The 18,438-nt window shown below is 39.7% G+C and overlaps 1 protein-coding gene across 2 annotated transcripts in view; it reads left to right on the top strand.

Annotated features, from left to right (window-relative positions):
- The window catches only part of NKAIN3 (sodium/potassium transporting ATPase interacting 3), a 537,308-nt gene extending 520,867 nt beyond the window's left edge, over window positions 1-16,441 (top strand). For both annotated transcript variants that reach the window (XM_074319272.2, XM_074319271.2), the window contains one exon: window positions 311-16,441. In XM_074319272.2, the coding sequence (XP_074175373.1) occupies window positions 311-324 (14 nt within the window). In that variant the 3' untranslated portion in view covers window positions 325-16,441. The remainder of the gene's footprint in view (window positions 1-310) is intronic.
- The last annotated feature ends 1,997 nt before the right edge of the window (window positions 16,442-18,438 follow it).

Below are 18,438 nucleotides of genomic sequence, written 5' to 3'. Positions count from 1 at the left end.
ACATAGTACTACTCTGTCATCTTTACCAATGGCAACCAAAAGCAATATCTTTACATCACTCCTCAGTTGCTACGTGGTTGGCACTTCTCGCCCAGGAAATCAGTCCTATCCTTTGATGTTTATATCTGTTTGTCATGCCCTAATCTGAGAAGCAGGAAGCCCAAGTTTTTCATTTGTTTGTTGCTACCGTTATATCCACAGACACACCCAAAAGCTGTTTTGCATTTTGAAAAGCCTGGATGATTAAGGAGGAGGAAATTTAGTTTTTAATTTTGAAGTTCTTTAAAGCAATTCCTATTTTCTGTTTTAGGTCGAAATAAGTAATGACATTGACTCTGAAATGCGACTGCTGAACTTGACTTAGGAAGCAAAGCACCATTGACAGCTCTTCTCTGCATCGACACATCTCACTTTCTTCCAGAGGATGGACTTCGCCTCCCTGCTTTCCCACAGATCACAGTTCTTCGGTCACCATCTATGTATTATTAGCATTGTGTGCTAGGTGAGATGTAGGTGCTTGGGTGGGTATTTTTTTAGTCATTTTCTTCTTACATGAGTACTTGTAAATTGAAAAAATTGGTTTTTAATTTTTTAACAATATTTAACATGAGGCATGCAAAATGGGGAAAAAATTGCTGTGAAAACCTTCTACAGACAATTCTATGAGAAATACTGGTTTGTACGGTTGAGGTGTTAAGTCAGGATCGCTGATGGCCGAATGAAGTGTGCATTAGCAGACATTACTTGGGGTTACTAGAAAGACATTGGATGCTGTGACAGCTGATAACTGGGTACAAATAATGGAGCTGGCTTTCAAACTGAGTATGGATCATTTTTGCAGCATAAGACAAAACATGCAGTCTTCCTTTGTTCTCAACGTCCCAAAACCCAGAGTACTATGATGGCAACCTAAATTTTCAGATCCTTACAGATATCTTGTTCTTATGTTCTGAAGTGTAGACCATGGGTGTATGTAGAGCTTAGGAAAGCACCTTTCCCCTTTGGAAAGAATGTGGGTATCTCTGAGGTTCATATTTTCTGCTTTTTAATCTCAGTCCTGACACAGGTGTCAGACCTAAACATATAGCGTGTGGGCAGGTGGGACAGAAATTGCAACCATCAATCTGTAATCTTAGGATATTCAAAAGGAGCGTTAAAATGTTGCGGAATTCTCTATAAGTACTTCTAAAGAAGATATTTATATTTGTTCTACATCAGCTTTTCTTTCTCCTACCCCATCCCAATAACCAAGAAAGGAATATCGGAAAGATAATTTCCCACGGCCAAAAAGGACTGTCTTGAAAACACATCACAGTTTTTTTCATTCCTATCTTTCAATTACTATTTCTCATATCAAAATAAGTTTTGCTCACTTTGTATAATAACCAAGATGAGACCTCCGATAGGCCACAAAATGCGGCATGTATGCACTATTTAATCCAGAAGTTGTGGACTTGGCCCATACAGCTCTAAGAAGTCAGCTTATAAACCACCTAAACTTGTATGCAAATTTCTGTGTGTATGTAGAGGTTCCTTTTTTCTTCTTCTTTTTGGAGTCCATATAGTTTATGAGACTCGGTTAAGAATCAGAACTTATGCAATGAAGTCTGCTTAGTTCCTCCCAGTTCGTGGCAACTGCTGTGAGCTTTCTGGAGGCCTGTTTTACTCACTAGCCTCTGGACTGTGCTGCTCCATTAGCTGTCACCCACTGAATCTCACCACTTTTCTTTATACTAAATAAACCCAAATTCAAAATGAAGAGGACGAGCAGGGACCTGAGAGATGGTCAAATCCAAGCCGTTGTCACACAGTTGAGGGAGCTGAAGCGTAGGGGACATGGGGACTCGTCCAGAGTCCTGCCTATACACAGGAGCAAGAGCTATGGCCAAAGGAAGGAGACCTTGGAAGGCAAATGGTGGGATTTGGGTTCCAGGTCCACACTGTGGCCTTGGGCAGTGTTGGATATCTGAGCCTTGAGTTTCCCTCATCTGTAAAGTGCGGCTATAATTCCTACCTCCCAAGGGAGAGGGGAGGGTTAGATAAAAATGTAAACAAATACTTTCTAAACTGTGAAGCACTCCATAACTGAAAGAGGCCGTCATTATTGTAAGGTTAGAACAGCAAGTTGGACCCAGTCTGGAGGTCTTATTTTACACCCAAATGCTGTGCAAAACCCATGGAAACATCAAACTCCTAAGTTTTCTAAAAAGTGGCTTAAAAAATTGCTGGAGGTTAAGTGATTAGAACTAATGCAGACTACAAATTGCACTTCTTAATTTAAAAATAACTTTTGTTTTCAAATTCCAAGACTAATACATATTATTATTATCGAGAAGGCTACTAGAACATCAAAAACGTAGAAATTCAGTCAGAAGAATAAGATTAATGTTTAAATATCTTAAACTGTCATTTCATTGCCCCCACACACACACAAACAAAACTTAGTGAACATCTCAGAAAATAGTACCACGCTAACTTTTGCTGCTGTTTTATCTTCGTGTGTAAACTTGTATGTATTTCTAAGATGCACTGCAGGGTCGTAGATCTTCTCTACCTTGCAGGTTACAGATTTAAGGAGGAAATCCTTACATTACTGATTTTTCTATGGAAAGGCAACAAAGGTAACATGGTATATGTGTTTTGGTGTTTAAACTTTCTTCATTTAAATGATAAGTTATATCTGTTTCAATTCCCAACTTCAGGAATCCATAATGAAAATTCTGAAGTTCCAGAAAATTTGCCATTCGTCAGAAACAAGTTAGATAGATCTTCAACCTTCTCTCCTTCCCATTTTTCTTCTCCCTATCTCTTCTCTTCCTGGCTACTCTTGAGAGGTTCTGCTTACTTAAGATAAAGGGAAGAATTGTGAGGTGACATTCGGCAGTTACCCCTGATCGAGGTGAATCTGATGCAGTATTGTCACGTGTTACGGGTGCCTCTCCTTAAGAGTGAGACTTTACAGTTCTTGCAGCTTTTGCTTCTGTTTTAGGGAATCCACTCTGCACCGTGCGTCACATAGTAGGGCTTTCAACAAAGACGCATTCACTATATTTACATTCTTGCCAAATCTTGGCTTCTCCTTCTGCAAGTGTGTGGTCAGAGGAAGGGAAAATAAACACATGCCTCAGCTTGTACTCATTTACCAGAACCTCACTCAGTATCTAAGAGATGGTGCAACTCCAGGTTCAAGTGCTCTCCTCAGAGATGGTCCTGGTAAAGCTAAACATAGGACATCCACTGCCCATGAGCCCCTAGTTCTGACTTGAGTGTAGAAGGGAAAAGTTAAAACCAATGTTTTTTCCTTGAACCTCCATGGCATTGTATCCTGTAAACCTTGGCCAACTCTGCCCTAGGTTGTGTCTTCCTTCTTGTGATGGTGACTTGTCCTTTCCTAAGTGTCTCCTGCTGACATTGTGTGGAGCCACAGGCAGCTAGGATGCTTTCCAGTTTACCTTCTATTTATTTCAGCTTCCAGTCATGTTTCAAAGCAGCAAAAGTTAAGCAGGGGAGTTACGGGGTGGGGGATTAGAGAATTCCCAGGGGACAAAACATCTTGGGGTATGGAATAGTCCATATTAGAGAAATCTCAACCACCTCTTTTAGGAAAAGCTGTAAGTTAGTACGTCCCCAAGTACCGTAGCCTTCCACCTGCCATATAATGTTGGGTATGTGTCCCTGAAATGAAAGCATATGTTCCTACCACTGCAAATTGGAGACGCTGTTGGCTCACTTGTTTTGAAGATAACTTGACATTTTGGCCTAACAAAATATTGACCTCTTCCTTTTTTCCTTCAGAAAAATAAGCTCTGCTATTTTCTATAGACCTAAATAAGGGAGGCAGCTAGCATCAAGAGACTGGATCTAATAAAATATAGCAAGGCTGCCATCTGTCTCACTTCATGAATGGGACAGTCATGATTGAGAAGAATTTGTCTTCATTAGAACCAGCTAAAATGTACCTTGAAAAGCTGAGGAAAACCATCATGACTCTGCTAAATTGAGAAGCAAATAAAAACAAAAATTGTTCTTTTCAGTCCTTGCAAATTAGAAAAGAATCTTGCCAAGAATAAACACGTCTTCATTTTAGACCGAATTTAGAATTTTATAGTATCCCAAAATGCAGACTCCCGGTGAAATGAATATTCTGGCTAATTATTTCTTAAAGCAAACACTCACTTATCATTTCTGACTTACTTTAGTATGTAACTAGAACTTTTACAGTGGATTAGAATTCAAATGTTCCAGCTTGACATTTTAGTTGCTTTCAAGGGATAACTGAATTAAGTAGGACAAAATACAAATAATTGATGTCTTTAAACTTAGAAACCATATATACATATATCCTTCCCAGAAGTCATCTATAACATGTACTGGATAGAAGGTCTGTGGAAGTGTCTGCAAACCCTGTTTAAATATTCATGATCAATAGGCCCCAAACTTAAGGGTGTTATGCCTAGAAGTAGAACTAAAAAAGGAAATAACTGCTTGTGTAACTGCATAGTGTGCAAAACAGGGAGCAGATCTATTTTAAACATTAGAAGAATGTATTTATTGAAAAGAGTTCTCCAAAAAACAGAATTCTCAAAAAATTCACAATTCATGGGTAGCATCTCTCTTTTCAACCTGAAAAGCTTAATTTCTTTATTAAGAGCTAAGAAAAAAGTGCCATTTCTAGTAGATGGATAAAGCTTCTTAAATATTAATATTTGCATTAAAAAATGGTATCAGGTGGAAAATAAATCATCTTCTCTGGACTTGAAAGCGTACAAAGGGCAAGAATCATGTTAAATGCTAAATATTTTTTTAAATGAGCTATTCAAAAAAATCCAAAATATGCTTTGGCTTGAACTTGAGGCATAAATTAAGTTTAAAAAAAAGAAAAAGAAATAATATAGGAAGGAAAGAATGGAGGGAAGAAAGGAGAAAAGTAAGAGAAAGAAAGGAAGGAGGGAGAGAGGAAGGAAGGAAGCATTCCAAAGTTGAAAGTCTACATAATTTAGGTTTGGACACATCAATTCTGAACTAAAACACATTATTTCTTTGACTAAAAACATTGAACCATTTTCCCATTTAGGGCAGCTCTTCCTTTCCTCTCTGGTGTTAAGTTTTTTAAAACAGTTTGAAGAAACCAATGATCTATTTAGTTATTCTCATGGAACTGGCTTTGGCAGACAACCTTGTTAGTTGATATCAGTTAGGATTAGGTTTACCTACAAGTGACAAAAAAAGAAAACTGACAGTGGCTTAAATAAGATAGAGATCTATATCTCTTCATATTTGACATTCTGGAGCTAGTCAGCAAAGAGCTGGACTTGGGTTGCCCTAGAGACAGGACCCTGGCTGCTCTCTATTATTGCTTCATTATGTGTCCTGCCAGTCTCAGGATCATAATGACTCAAGATGGCTGCCAGAGTTTCAGCCATTGCTTTTGTATTCCAGCCAAAAAGGAGGCAAGGGGACAAAGAAGGATGCTTCTTTCATTTAAGGTCATATCTCAGTATGTGACCATGCTACTTCTGCTTACATCCCATTAGCCAAAACTTGGTCCACCCCAAATTTAGCTGCACAGAAAGCTGAGAATTGTAGTCTTTATGTCTGGTGACCTTGAGTCCATCTGAAAATTACGGGCTTCATTTCTTAGTAAGAAAGGGAAATGTACATTGAAAAATTCTTAGCAATCTGTGCCAAAATTCAAACCAGTTGGCATAAGTTTTGGAATAATGTTTTCATTTACCTTAATTATAATACAATACAGAAAAAAATACATATGTTCAATACTGTGAGGAATTCATCATAGACTCTGTGAAATGTGAATTTCTACCTCATCTTTTTACCTTTCTTCTTAGAAAGAAAGAAATCTATGACACAAGCTTCTTCTATGTTTCTCATGATTCTACTGAGTACATTTTAGCTTCCCTTTTCTGGAAACTGAATTTAAAATTCAAGAGCCAATCTAATGTATTGTTTGGTTCTCACTGTTCTACTGCAAAAATAAATTCATTCTTATGTGGCCATAGCAACTTCAACTATTTTATTTTAGCAGCACCTTTTCTTCTGAATTGATTAGTAGTGTCATTGTTTTCTTTTTATTAAATTCAACAAATTTGTAATGGACATTAGTGCTTAGGAAAGTGAGGTAGGACAGATAAGTGAAAAGTATATGGTCCTTCCTTTTCTGTTATGTTTCCTCAGTAAAAGTTGAGCCTGTGTTTCCCTTCATCTGCTTTTCTTCAAGGACGTAATATCGGTTAGCGGGGAATGAGTATTTTAAAGTACTGATATTCTGTTTCTCCAAGAAAAAAGATCAATGGAGGGAAATCATAAAACTTTTTATAATTAGATTTTATCATACATTCCTCCTAGGCTGAGAGAGAGAGAGAGAGAGAAAGAGAGAGAGAGAGAGAGAGAGAGAGAGAGAGAGAAATACAGAGACAGAGAAATCTTCCAGGTAGTACTTATTTAAAAATATCCCATGAAGTGATTTCAGTCACTGGAAAGTCTTGATTATATTCTCCTAATACCTTATGCCTGCAAATCTGGCCGCTGTCACTAATGACAGATAAGATTGGTTGACATATTCATGCTGTACACGCACATCTACACACAAACTTCAACACCTGAGTACAACCTTTTCTAAAGAACCACATTGTTAAAATGTGCCATATGCCCCCTTCTCTAAAAGGTGAATAGTATGAGATTATTTTAAGGAGTGAAAGTTAAAAGAAATAAGATGCCTAGGGCAATGTATTATCTTTCTGCTGGATCAAACTATACAGTTGAAAAACCTCAAGCAATTTGTTTGCTCAGGTTATAGGTGAGGAAGCTGGTAGTTTCAGTGTCCTGTCCCATGTCCCACTGGGTCTGCTACCCAAGCCTTCAGTCCAGCTTTCTTTCCTCTGCATTTGGTGGCCATCAGCTGTCACAAGTCCCGACTGAACATGGCCTTGGTCTGCAGTCTCATGCTTTTTTCGCCTGGGCTACAGGGCCTGGCCATCACGGGGCAGGACCCCTGAGGAAGGTATCTGCCACTGGCTCCTCCCACTTCACCCTTCCCCAGCTTGGATTTGAGCGTCAGAAAGCGCCCTTCCTTCCAGTGGACTTTCATCTTGCCATTTTGTCTTCTTGGAGCAAATGAGAAATCCCAGACCTCAGATCACTGCTTTTTGCTTCCCAAAAGACAGAACAGCTCAGCCCTGCCTGCCTTCTTTCTTTAGTCATGCTTTAAACGTGACTCCATCTGCCCCACTCAAGCCTTCTCATGATTTTTTTGTCAACCAGCAGAGAGATAGTTTACTTTCAACTGCTGATTGTCAGGTTCTTCTAAAGACTTTTGTTCCTGAGGAAGTGGTTTTGCAAATAATTGCTTAAAATCACTTTTGAACTGCCTCACATAGTTTCATTTCTTTGAAACCTCTCTTTTAAAGGAAACTGCTCTCTTCCCCCTTCTGTCTTCTTAAATCTATTTTACATTTAAATCAGCATTCACTGAATGCAGTTTAACAAAGTAGTTTACTTGCATCACCTATGTAATATGAAACCAAGAGCCCAATCATTGCAATTATTCCTATTACATTCAGATAATGATAATACAAACCGAGTATTACATGTGAATGTCAATATGCTTTCTGATCCCTTCACTGGAACGTGCGTTGCATCGTGCAGCCTTCTCTTTGCACTGTCCAGGGTTTTTATTATTATAAACTGTCACATTGAACCCATATAGTCAACGAATACCTATCCAAGTAAACATTTATTTAAGTTCTTCCATGGCCTTTCATTTTTACCATCACTCTAAATAAAAAAATAAAAAAAAATAGTTTCCTGTGCAAGACATTTTTAAGCAAAATATAACGTATAGATCTCCAAGTTAAATAATTTTAGAGAATGAAATTTTGAGCAACTCATATGGCATGCTTAACTTGCTTTTATAGGGCAAACATAGCTCATTAATTCCGTTTTATTTGTTATTTTTAAACCACTTGTTTAGTGTGGTGAATTTTTAAAAAATCAATTGATCTTGGGATTTTTTAACATTGCAGAACAAGACCATTGGTTACATAACTCAAATATCTAAAGTTCACCCAGAAGTTGAAATCCCCAGGCCCTCTGCAAAGTTCTCTTTGTGTTTCTAGACTTTGCTCTAAAGTCTCTGAACCTGAGTCACATTTGTCCCCATTAATCTTTGTCAAGAAGGAAGTTTGGGGAGAGGGCTGAGAAGACAAACTCCGGATCTTGTTTTATTCTTTCCTCGTTTGTTTCAGGGCCCATTCCCATCAACCCTCCTTGATTTTATTCTGCCTGAGCTTCACATTTCTATACCCAGAAATATGGGGCTGCAAGATAATTACAACCTCTTAAGAAAATGGAGTTTTCATTAAAGGTTCCCTGCAAATCTAAGATGCCATATGAAAGATGCTTTCAGCACAGAATATTATTAGCATAGTGATAACTGTAATAAGGCTCTGTCTCATTTCCTTTAAGAGACATGGATATTCCAATTTCATCCTGTATGACTCAAAGGGAATTTGGGTGTTAACACTTCAAAATACTTTTAAGTCCTTAGGGGAAAATCTGAAGTGAAAAGTATTAATTTCCAAATCAGTTTCTAAACCAAAATGCCTGCCTCAGAATAACGAAGTTATTTTCTCATCCTGTGATAGAAATACAAAGGTGAGAATTCCTACGGAGACCTGATCCGGAAACACTAAGGAATCTCTACCATTGTAGATAAAAAGACCAAAAAAAAAATTGTCTTCTCGGTTGTGCTTACCTTTCAATTTCTTCTGAGACTCCCTGTATGTGACAAGAACTCTACCTGGCAACCTCATCTATTCACAGCAGAACTAAGAGCCAAGAAATAAAAAAGGTATCTGACTGTCATAATCAATTTTATAAAATCCACACTCTGAAACTCTGAGTTTTTTTAAAAAAAATTATGAAAAATATAGCTAACATACAATATTATATTAGTTTCAGGGGTACACCATAGTTATTCAATGTTTATATGCCTAAAGAAGTGATCACCATAAAGTCAGCAACCATCTGACACCGTACCGTGCTATCGCAATATTATTGACTATATTCCCCATGCTGTACATTACATCCCCATGACTTATTTATTTTATAGCTGGAAATTGGGACCTCTTATTCCTCTTCACTTCCCCCTGCCCCTTTTTTTAAAAAACATGACAAGTTGATGAAGCCCAGTTTTTTTGTTTGTTTTTTGTTTGTTTGTTTTCAATTTTATTGGGGAACGGTGTGTTTCTCCAGGGCCCATCAGCTCCAAGTCGTTGTCCTTCAATCTAGCTGTGGAGGGCACAGCTCAGCTCCAAGTCCAGTCACCTTTTTCAATCTTAGTTGCAGGAGGCACAGTCCACCCTCCCATGCGGTAATTGAACCGGAAACCTTGTCCCCTCTTTTTTTTTAAGTTATGAATTACAGTCGACATTCATAGTATTTTATATTAATTTGAGGTGTACAGCATAGAGGTTAGACATTTATGTAATTTAAGAATTGATATTCGCCAACTAGTCTAGTACCCATCTAGCACTATACATAGTAATTACCATATCGTTGATTATATTCCCTATGCTTTGCTTTACATCCCCATGACTATTTTGTAACTATCAATTTATACTTTTTAATCCCTTCCCTTTTTTTCACCCTACCCTCAACCTCTCCCATCTATCACCCCAACAGATCTAGTACCCATCTGACACCATACATAATTATTACAATATTATTGACTATGTTCTTTATGCTATACTCTACATCACAATAGCAACCAATTTGTACTTCTTAATCCTGTACCCTTTTTTCCACCAAGCCCCTCCCATCTGGCAAAATGTTTTTGTATCTACAAGTTTGTTTTTGTTTTGTTTGTTAATTTTATTCTTAGATTCCACATATAAGTGAAATCACATTGCATCTGTCTTTGTGTCTGATACACTCCATTCAGCACAACACCCTCCGGGTCCCTCTATGCCACCGCAGATGGCAAGATCCAATTCACTTCCAGGGCCTAACAATATTCCATTGTATATATGTACAACCTCTGCTTCATCCATCCATCCATTGATGGACACTCAGGCTGCCTCCACATCTTGGCCATTGCAAACCACGCTGTAATGAACATATGGATGCACATGTCCCCTTGAAGTAGCATTTTGGGTTTCTTCAAAGTAGTGTTTTGTGTTTCTTCAGATAAATACCCTGAAGTGGGATCACTGGGTCCTTCATTATCTCTTCTTATAGCCTTGTTTTAAAGTCAACTTTCTCTGGTAGACGTATTGCTACCCCAGCGTTTTTTGTGTTTTTCATTTCCATTTTCATGAAATATCTTTTTCCATCCCTTTACTTTCTGTCCCTGTGTATCTTTCAATCCGAAGTGAGCCTATTGTAGGCAGCACATGTCAGGGTCTTGTTTTCTTATCCATTCAGCCCTCCTATGTCTTTTGATTGGAGCATTTAATCCATTTACATTGAAAGTAATTGCTGATAGATATGTAGCTATTGCCATTTTATTATTCATATTTTTTATCTTTTTTTCCATCTTGAAGAAATCCCTCTAATATTCCTTATAATACTGGTTCCATAGTGATGAACTCTTTTAGCTTTTTCTTATCTGGGAAGCTCTTTATCTGTCCTTCAATTTTAAATGATAGCCTTGCTGAGTAATCTTGGTTGTAAGTTCCTTGCTTTTCATCACATTGAATAGTTTGTGCCAATTCCTTCTGGACTGCAAAGTTTCTGTTGAGAAATTAGCTGACCGTCTTATCGGAGCTCCCTTATAAATTACTAGTTGCCTTTCTCTTGCTGTTTTTAGGATTCTCTCTTTGCCTTTAATCTTTGCCATTTTAATTATAATGTGTCTTGGTGTGGGTCTGTTTGGGTTCATCCTGTTTGGGACTCTGCACTTCCTGGACTTGTATGTCTACTTCCTTTGCCAGGTTAGGAAAGTTTTCAGTCATTGTTTCATCAAGTAGATTCTCAATCTCTTACTTTCTCTCTTCCCCTTCTGATACCCCTATGAAGTGAATGTTGTTACGCTTGTTGTTGTCCCAGAAGTCTCTTAAACTATCCTCATTTTTTTTGGCTTCTTTTTTCTTTTTGCTATTTCAATTGGGTATTTTCTGCTGATTCGATCCTCTGCTTCACCTAGTGTGCTAATGACTCCTTTTAAGGTATTCTTTATTTCAGTTATTGTATTCTTCACTTCTGACTGGTTCTTTTTTGTGGTTTTTATGCCCGTTTTTATGCTTGCTATTTATTTGTTGAGATTCTCATTAAGTTCCTTGAGCATCTTCATAACCATTGTTTTGAATTCTGTCTCTGGTAAGGTTGCTTGTCTCCATTTCATTTAGTTCTTTTTCTAGAGTTTTCTCCTATTCTTTCCTTTAGGATGTATTTCTTTGTTTTCTCATTTTGTGTTGCCTCTCTGTGTTTGTTTCTATGTATTAGGTAAGCCTGCTATGTCTCCCAGTCTCGGGCAGGTGGCTTTATGTAGTAGGTGTCCTATGGGGCCCAGTGGCACAATCTACCTGGTCACCTGAGCTGGGTGCTCCAGGAGTGTCCCTTCTGTGGGTTGTGTGTGCCCTCCTATTATAGTTTAGCCTTGGTTGCTCTTGGCATGTCAGCGAGTGGTATTGACCCTTAGGCTGACTGTCTGTGGGGTTTAGCCACGTCCACAGCTTATAGACTGCTATGCAGGAGGCTTATACCACTGAGTGGGGTTTGTTCCAGGGGGCTCTGGGGCCTGTCGAGAACCCCCCCCTTTGTGTGTGCCACTTGTGGGGCTAATTGGGCGGTGCTGTGCTGTGGTCTAAAGCCAGCTTCCCAGTATATTGGTTCTGGGGTCTCTTGGGAGGGTTTTCAGTGCAGGTCCAGGTCACCCACAACTGGGGACTACCTGGTAGGAACTACAAAGCAATCCACAGTTGTTCACTGTCTGTGCTGGACCTGGAGGCACGTGGGAGCAAAATGAGGACAGCTGCTACTAATACCAGGTCTAAGGTAGCTCTGCAAAAAGCCAGGACACCCCAAGATCTTCTGCCACCTGCTAGCTCTCTTAAGGTTCAGCCACTGATAACACCTTGCAGTATACAAGTTGGGTGAGGCAGGGTGTCATGTGGAGTCTCTAGTCCCACTCCCCATACAAGAACGCAGGATATGGTGAGGCCAAAAAAGAACACCCATGGAGCAATGGATAGGAGGTTCATACCACTATTTCTCTCTGGCAGCTGGGCTGGAGATACAGGAAGCAGGATCCACACGATGCGCAATCTGCCATCCGCTTCTCTGCCAACCAACCAACTCCTAGCATAGCCATGGCAGTTATATTAGTGGCTAATGGCTAACTAGTAACAGCTAATGGCTCCCAGCCACAGTGCATGGCCATCTGATTACAGCTGATGGCCATCTAATAACCAAGCCAGCACCTTTCCATGTGAGGTCAAGAGCCTGGAAACTCCTCTCTGGGACTTTGTCTCCACACAGGGTCTCAGGGAGTCACTAGAATGGGAAGAATTGTGGTCACCAGGTTAATGTAAATTCTGGTTTGGTGCCAGTGCTGAGCCTGGAGTGACTCAGCAAAAATCTCAGAGCACACTGAGACCCGCCACTGCCTGCCAGACTCTGATAGTTTTCCAAGAAAGAGAGCAATGCAGGTAGGGCTGGCTGCTAACAGAGAAAGTGCCTCCAGCAGTGTGCGAGTTAGGTGGGGCGGAGTCCTAGTGAGTCTGCAGGGCGGAGCAGCAGAGCTCACCAAGCCAATCAGGTCCATATTTGGCTGGAGAGGGCGGGCTCAATACAAGAAAGATGGCGCCTGCCTGCTGGCTGCACAGAAGGTGGACCCTGCTCTGGGAAAATGCCGACTGTGTCTACCCTCCCTGTATGTCTCTGAAGCCCCCCACGTCACTGTCCCACTGCTGGAGCCCAAGGTGAGTGCCTGCGAGCGAGTGAGTCTGTGCGCGGGCCATTTAAGAGCTTGGCTGAGTTTCCTGCAGCCTCCCGTCCCACCCAAATGGTCAGAATCCCCACTGTTTTTCAGAGCCAGATGTGGGGCTCCTCTTCTCGGCACCAGTACTCTGGGTTGGAGAGACTGGTGGGGCGGGGCTGAGGTCCCTTGCTCCTCCAGGGGGAACCAAGGTGGCCAAGATATCCCTCCTGATTTACAACCACCACATGCAGGTGTAGGGTCCGTTCTGCGTCTCCCCTCCTCCTACCAGTCTTGACGTGGCTTCTTCTTTATATTTTAGTTGTGGGACTTCTGTTTGGCTAGATTTCAGATGGTTCTCCAGGTTGATTGTTCTATAATTTGGTTGTAGTTTTAATGTGTTCATGGAAGGACGCAGGCACAGTGTTTATCTACTCCGCCATCTTGGATCTCTCCTCTGAAACTGAGTTTCTTCCGTAGGAAAGCTCTTCAATGCTTCAACCCTTTATTTAAATCCCATTTACTCTTAATGTATATACAGTTCTAATTATCTTAATGACATGGTTTCAATCACGTAACAGATTACAAGAAGAAAATTAGGAAGGTAGGTAATGTTATACAATAAGCAGAAACACAATCATTTAACATACTCTAACTAAAAGAATAGAGATAGAAAACTAATATAAAAATCTATAGCACTGTTGCCAGGGACATTTAAGATGAGATTAAACATACTTAGCGTCTGTGGGCAACATTGCATTGCTCCAGAGAAAAGCATTTTATTCATATTACAATGGATCAAATTATTGAAAAAAGCATTTATTGTGATTTGGAACAGAAACCCCTTACTCAGGTTCTTTTCTTTCATCTGTCTTAAAATGATATTGATTTTTATTTAAACAAGAAATTTTACTGTTATCTATTGGAAATTTCTTCAAATAACCGTATGGATCTTCAGTGTCTGCAATTTGAATGGGAACCCCTTAAATGTAGCATTGCATTATGTTGGCCCTGTAACCCATATGGTCTTCCAAAATAATTAGGTACAAAATAAGCTTATTTTGAGACCCTCACCATCCAAAATGGTTAAAATAAAGATGCTTGAGTAGTTAAGAGGTTAAAGTATCAATCATACCAAAGACATTCCCTGGACGTTTTGAATAGGAGACGTGTTCTACTGAGAAGCTATCTCTGGAAGAAATGAATAGATTTTTAAGATTGTGGGCCTTGGTATTAGTTCTCTGGGATTCTCCCCTATAATAAATATTCCTCCTCTTTACGGTTGCCAAATTATCTCTTCTGGTAGAATACCCTGATTTTTTCAGTTGCAAAAATATCAAAGTCCTGGGATATTTCACAGCAAAAGGAAGCCTTTGCAGAAAACATAAGTATGCCATGCTTTTTCCATGGGAAGTGGTTACCGTCCTGCCTGTACAAACGTGTTCTCTGGCACATTCTTAGCCTGTCATCACTCTATCAAAGGAAATCTCTTCTCTCTTGGTAGTAGCAACTTATCTCAAAATGGGATGTGTAGCTTCTTCATTCATGGATAAGTCTGATTTGCCCTTTGGTGTATAACACTGACGATACCCAGAAGGTGCTACTGGTCTTGAAGTTTCTCTGCAGCTACAGTAGTTACTATACTCTCTTTGGTAAACCAGCTACGGGTGAGACAGCATTAGATGAACTCCTTCAAGGCACACCATGTGCCAGTATCCACTGGTGGCAAGCTATGGCTGCTGCTTCTTTTTATCAGAACACCCCTGCTGAGTGCCTACTATGTGGGAGGCACTGTGCAGGCACCAGAGATACAAAAATATCATAACAGAGAGTTTACCACAAGGAGCTCACCGTCCAGTTATGAGGGGGAGTGTTAACCTCCCACTCTGGAGCCAGTGCCTGCTAGCGTGCTGCACAGCCAGGCCCTGACGGGAGATGCTGGGCTTTCCTTCTGCCAGGTTCTGAGTCCCAGCAATCCCAGGAGGGAGGAGACCCCATTCACAACCTCTGTCCATCTTCCTGTGCACTCAGCAAACACTTAGTGAGCATCCACTTTGTGCAAGAAACTGGGGCGGGGTAGGGAGGACAAAAACAAATCAGATAGACATCTTTGCCTTGAGAAGTTTACAAAAGCAATCCTAGTAGCTTTCAGGTGGCCAATACATTGCTTCCCTTGGGTTCAGCCTCTGGATACTACACCTGTTCCCTCCATGCTCCTGAAGTCTCACCAGGTCATGGAGTGCAGCATCCATCTGGGCAGACGTGTGTCATATTTTTGGGGATGACTCTGTATGAAAAGGCAAATTGACCAAATGAGCCCTCTATCGCTCAGGATCTGAATAACAGTTGATGCCAGAACTGCAGTCACTCCTTTCAAACAAACCAAAGAAAGTCTGAAGGACCTCTGAATTTGCATCAAAGACAGCAAGTCCATACTAAGCTCCTAACAGTCCAAACCAATCATGGCCACTATATACTTCAGTGATATCAACAGACATTTTCTTGTTCCATCTGTGGTGATCTGAGAGTGGTGCCATGGGGCCTGGTTTGCTGGCTCAGTGTTTACACAAAACCCAGAGCACACAAGCAAGGGAAATCACTAAAGGAGCAAAAGCAATGCTGAAAGCCGTCCCCATGCAACTGCGGCGTAATCGCGGAGATTATGCAACATGTAATTGCTTCTTTGAAATTGTTTCTAGCGAACTGGATATTATCATTATTTATTATTATTATTGAAAGCACGGTAGCGGTATTTAAGCGGTGAGAATGACTCTAAGTCTCCTTTGCTGTGACCAACAGAATAAAGGTTAGTCTGCTCTCGCTTTTGTCATAGCAACTCTGCCACCTGACGGACAGTATTGGGAGTACCCAAAGCATGTCATTGTATTTCCAAGGCAAGGATCTGCTGGTAAGAGGACAGAAAGACAAGGAGATTGCATCTCCTGTCTACTTCTGTTGTTTTTAACCTTTAACATGTTTACCAGCAGAAGTCATGAAAAAATAAACTTTCAGTCCTCAACAATTCTTAGATTGCTTGCCAACCAAGATGTGTCTCGATCTTGACACTGTAACTTAATGTAAAAATCTTGAATGATATTTTGTACCACTATGAATTTCTACTGCCCCCAACACTGTGTAGTGACTTCACTGTATACTAACTTCTTTTCTACAGATTTCTGAGCTACCAGGTGAATTAACGGAAAAAGTCAAACCCTCGTAGGAACCATCCTATGTGATATCGGTAGCCTGTAAAAAATGAAAGTCTTTTTCTTATACAAACTGGTAACAAGACTTGTTTTCACAATTCCTTTTTACATTTTTTGTGCATATAATACCTGTATATTATACTCATATTCTAAAGTGGCCAGAAAGTATTATTTAATAGAAACCATACACATTTTTTTATGTCTCTATGGACCCTTTGATTCTGGGTGCATTTACTGTAAGTTAGCAGGATAATAGACTATTCTTTTCAATTATGAATAAAAAATGTACATTGAAGTAGAAGATGACTACTGTTTTTAATACATTTTTCCTCTTTCCAGTTTGTATTTATTATAGTAAACTTGAAAAAGACGTGCATCTTGAATGTCCCTTCGTTACTCAGATTTCAAGGGGTTACCCCTCTATTTCAAACACAAGTAAAAGTTAAGTCTCAGGCAGGCCAGGGTCTTCCCCATGAATTTCCTAGTGTCCCTGAAGAGGGTTCAAACGATCCACAGATCCCCCCACCCCACCACCGGTGTGGCCTGTAGAGGCTCACTGCTGACAGCTGCTCTCAGCTGCTCTGACAGGGACGAACCTTCTCTCATTGCCCCTTGTCCCTGCAGCTCACTCCAGACAACCTCTTCCCAAAGCAGGAACTTGGGTTCTCTTTATTCAGCAAAGCTGAAACAAACGTTTATAACTGATAAACTTTACTAAGGTTTGATGATAAATAAGGGGATTGGATCCTAGAAAGAAAAGCTTGCAAGTGCCTCTCGGTTTCCAGTGGGTCTGGATTCGCTCCAAATTCCCCTTCACAGTATGGTCAGCCCCTCTCTTCTTAAACTCCCTGATCCCAGGGAGACCTGCCCACTCGATTTCTGCACTGCTTCTGGGTCAGGTTGCCAAAAATACCCTTCACCTCACTCCAACCAGGGAGCAAAATCTCGTTCACATCAGAGTAATCTCCACAAAGATTATTTAAGAGAATACTGTTATTTACGTTATTTAACAGAATACTTAATATCTGGCCTGAAGCACGTACACTGGGATCCCGTCCCCAGATCAGGCTTCTCCTCCAAGAACTGAAGGAATTTGTCTTCAACCAACTGACTAGCACCTCACAGTGGGTTCATCCCAGAAAACGGGTTCGGGGGCGGCACATGAGAACTCTACTTTTGCAAGTTTTTGTAATTCTAAAGTGAAGTTTATTAAAATAGGGAGGGGTAAATATTCCAGATTCTACCATTAAAGATGCAAGCACAACAACATAAAAAATGATAAATTCTTTTGTCTCCATTTTCATTTATCAAAAAGACTGAAATATGGTCTAGTTTCAGAGCACCCATGTACTTACAAGCAAAATAAAGAAAAATGTAAATTGCTAATCTTATTAGTATTGGAATTCCTATGCCTAGTTGGACAAATAGATATCAAATTACCGTGTTTCCCTGGGAATAAGACCTAGCCAGACAATCAGCTCTAATGCGTCTTTTGGAGCAAAAATTAATATAAGACCCGGTCTTATTTTATTGTAATATAAGACTGGGTCTTATAATATAATATATAATATAATGTAATGTAATGTAATATAATGTAATGTAATATAATATAATATAATATAATATAATATAATATAATATAATATAATACCGGGTCTTATTTTACTATAAAACCGGTCTATGATATAATATAATTCATATAATATAATATAATACTGGGTCTTATACTAATTTTTGCTCCAAAAGAAGCATTAGAGCAGATTGTCTGACTAGGTCTTATTTTCGGGGAAACATGGTAGCTATTCCTATAATATAATCATGACTGAATTTAAACAGACTAGCATATATTCTTTCCTTACACTAAGTATATGTTGGATTTCATTTTTCTTCCATTTTTTCACTTGTGTCAAACTAACTTAAATATCATTGCTTAGCCCCTGCTCTCCAATCCCACTACCACTGCCTTAATTGTGACCCTCATTATCTCTTAATTAAATAGCCTCATAATAGAGTTTAGACCCTCTACCTTTCCCTAAAAACTCTGCTTTCAATATATTTCTAAAATAACAAATCTGAACTTGGTTTTATCACCCTGTTGAAAATTTTGAAATAAGATAATGAATCAGATCCAAACTGCTTCTCTGGGTGTATAAGATCTTCCATTATCTGACCCAACCTACACTGTCAGCCTTGCCTCTCACTACTCCCATTTTCACATCCTGTATGACTCTTTCATGCTTTTGTCCAAACATTCCTCTTGGTTTTTCACGCTTCCACCGTTTGGGAGCTCTTTTATTT

This window comes from Rhinolophus sinicus, chromosome 7, assembly GCF_057876585.1.
Source record: "Rhinolophus sinicus isolate RSI-liver-muscle chromosome 7, RSI-T2T, whole genome shotgun sequence".
In the NCBI taxonomy this organism is placed as follows: domain Eukaryota; kingdom Metazoa; phylum Chordata; class Mammalia; order Chiroptera; family Rhinolophidae; genus Rhinolophus; species Rhinolophus sinicus.
This window is presented reverse-complemented; position numbering and strand designations above follow the sequence as displayed.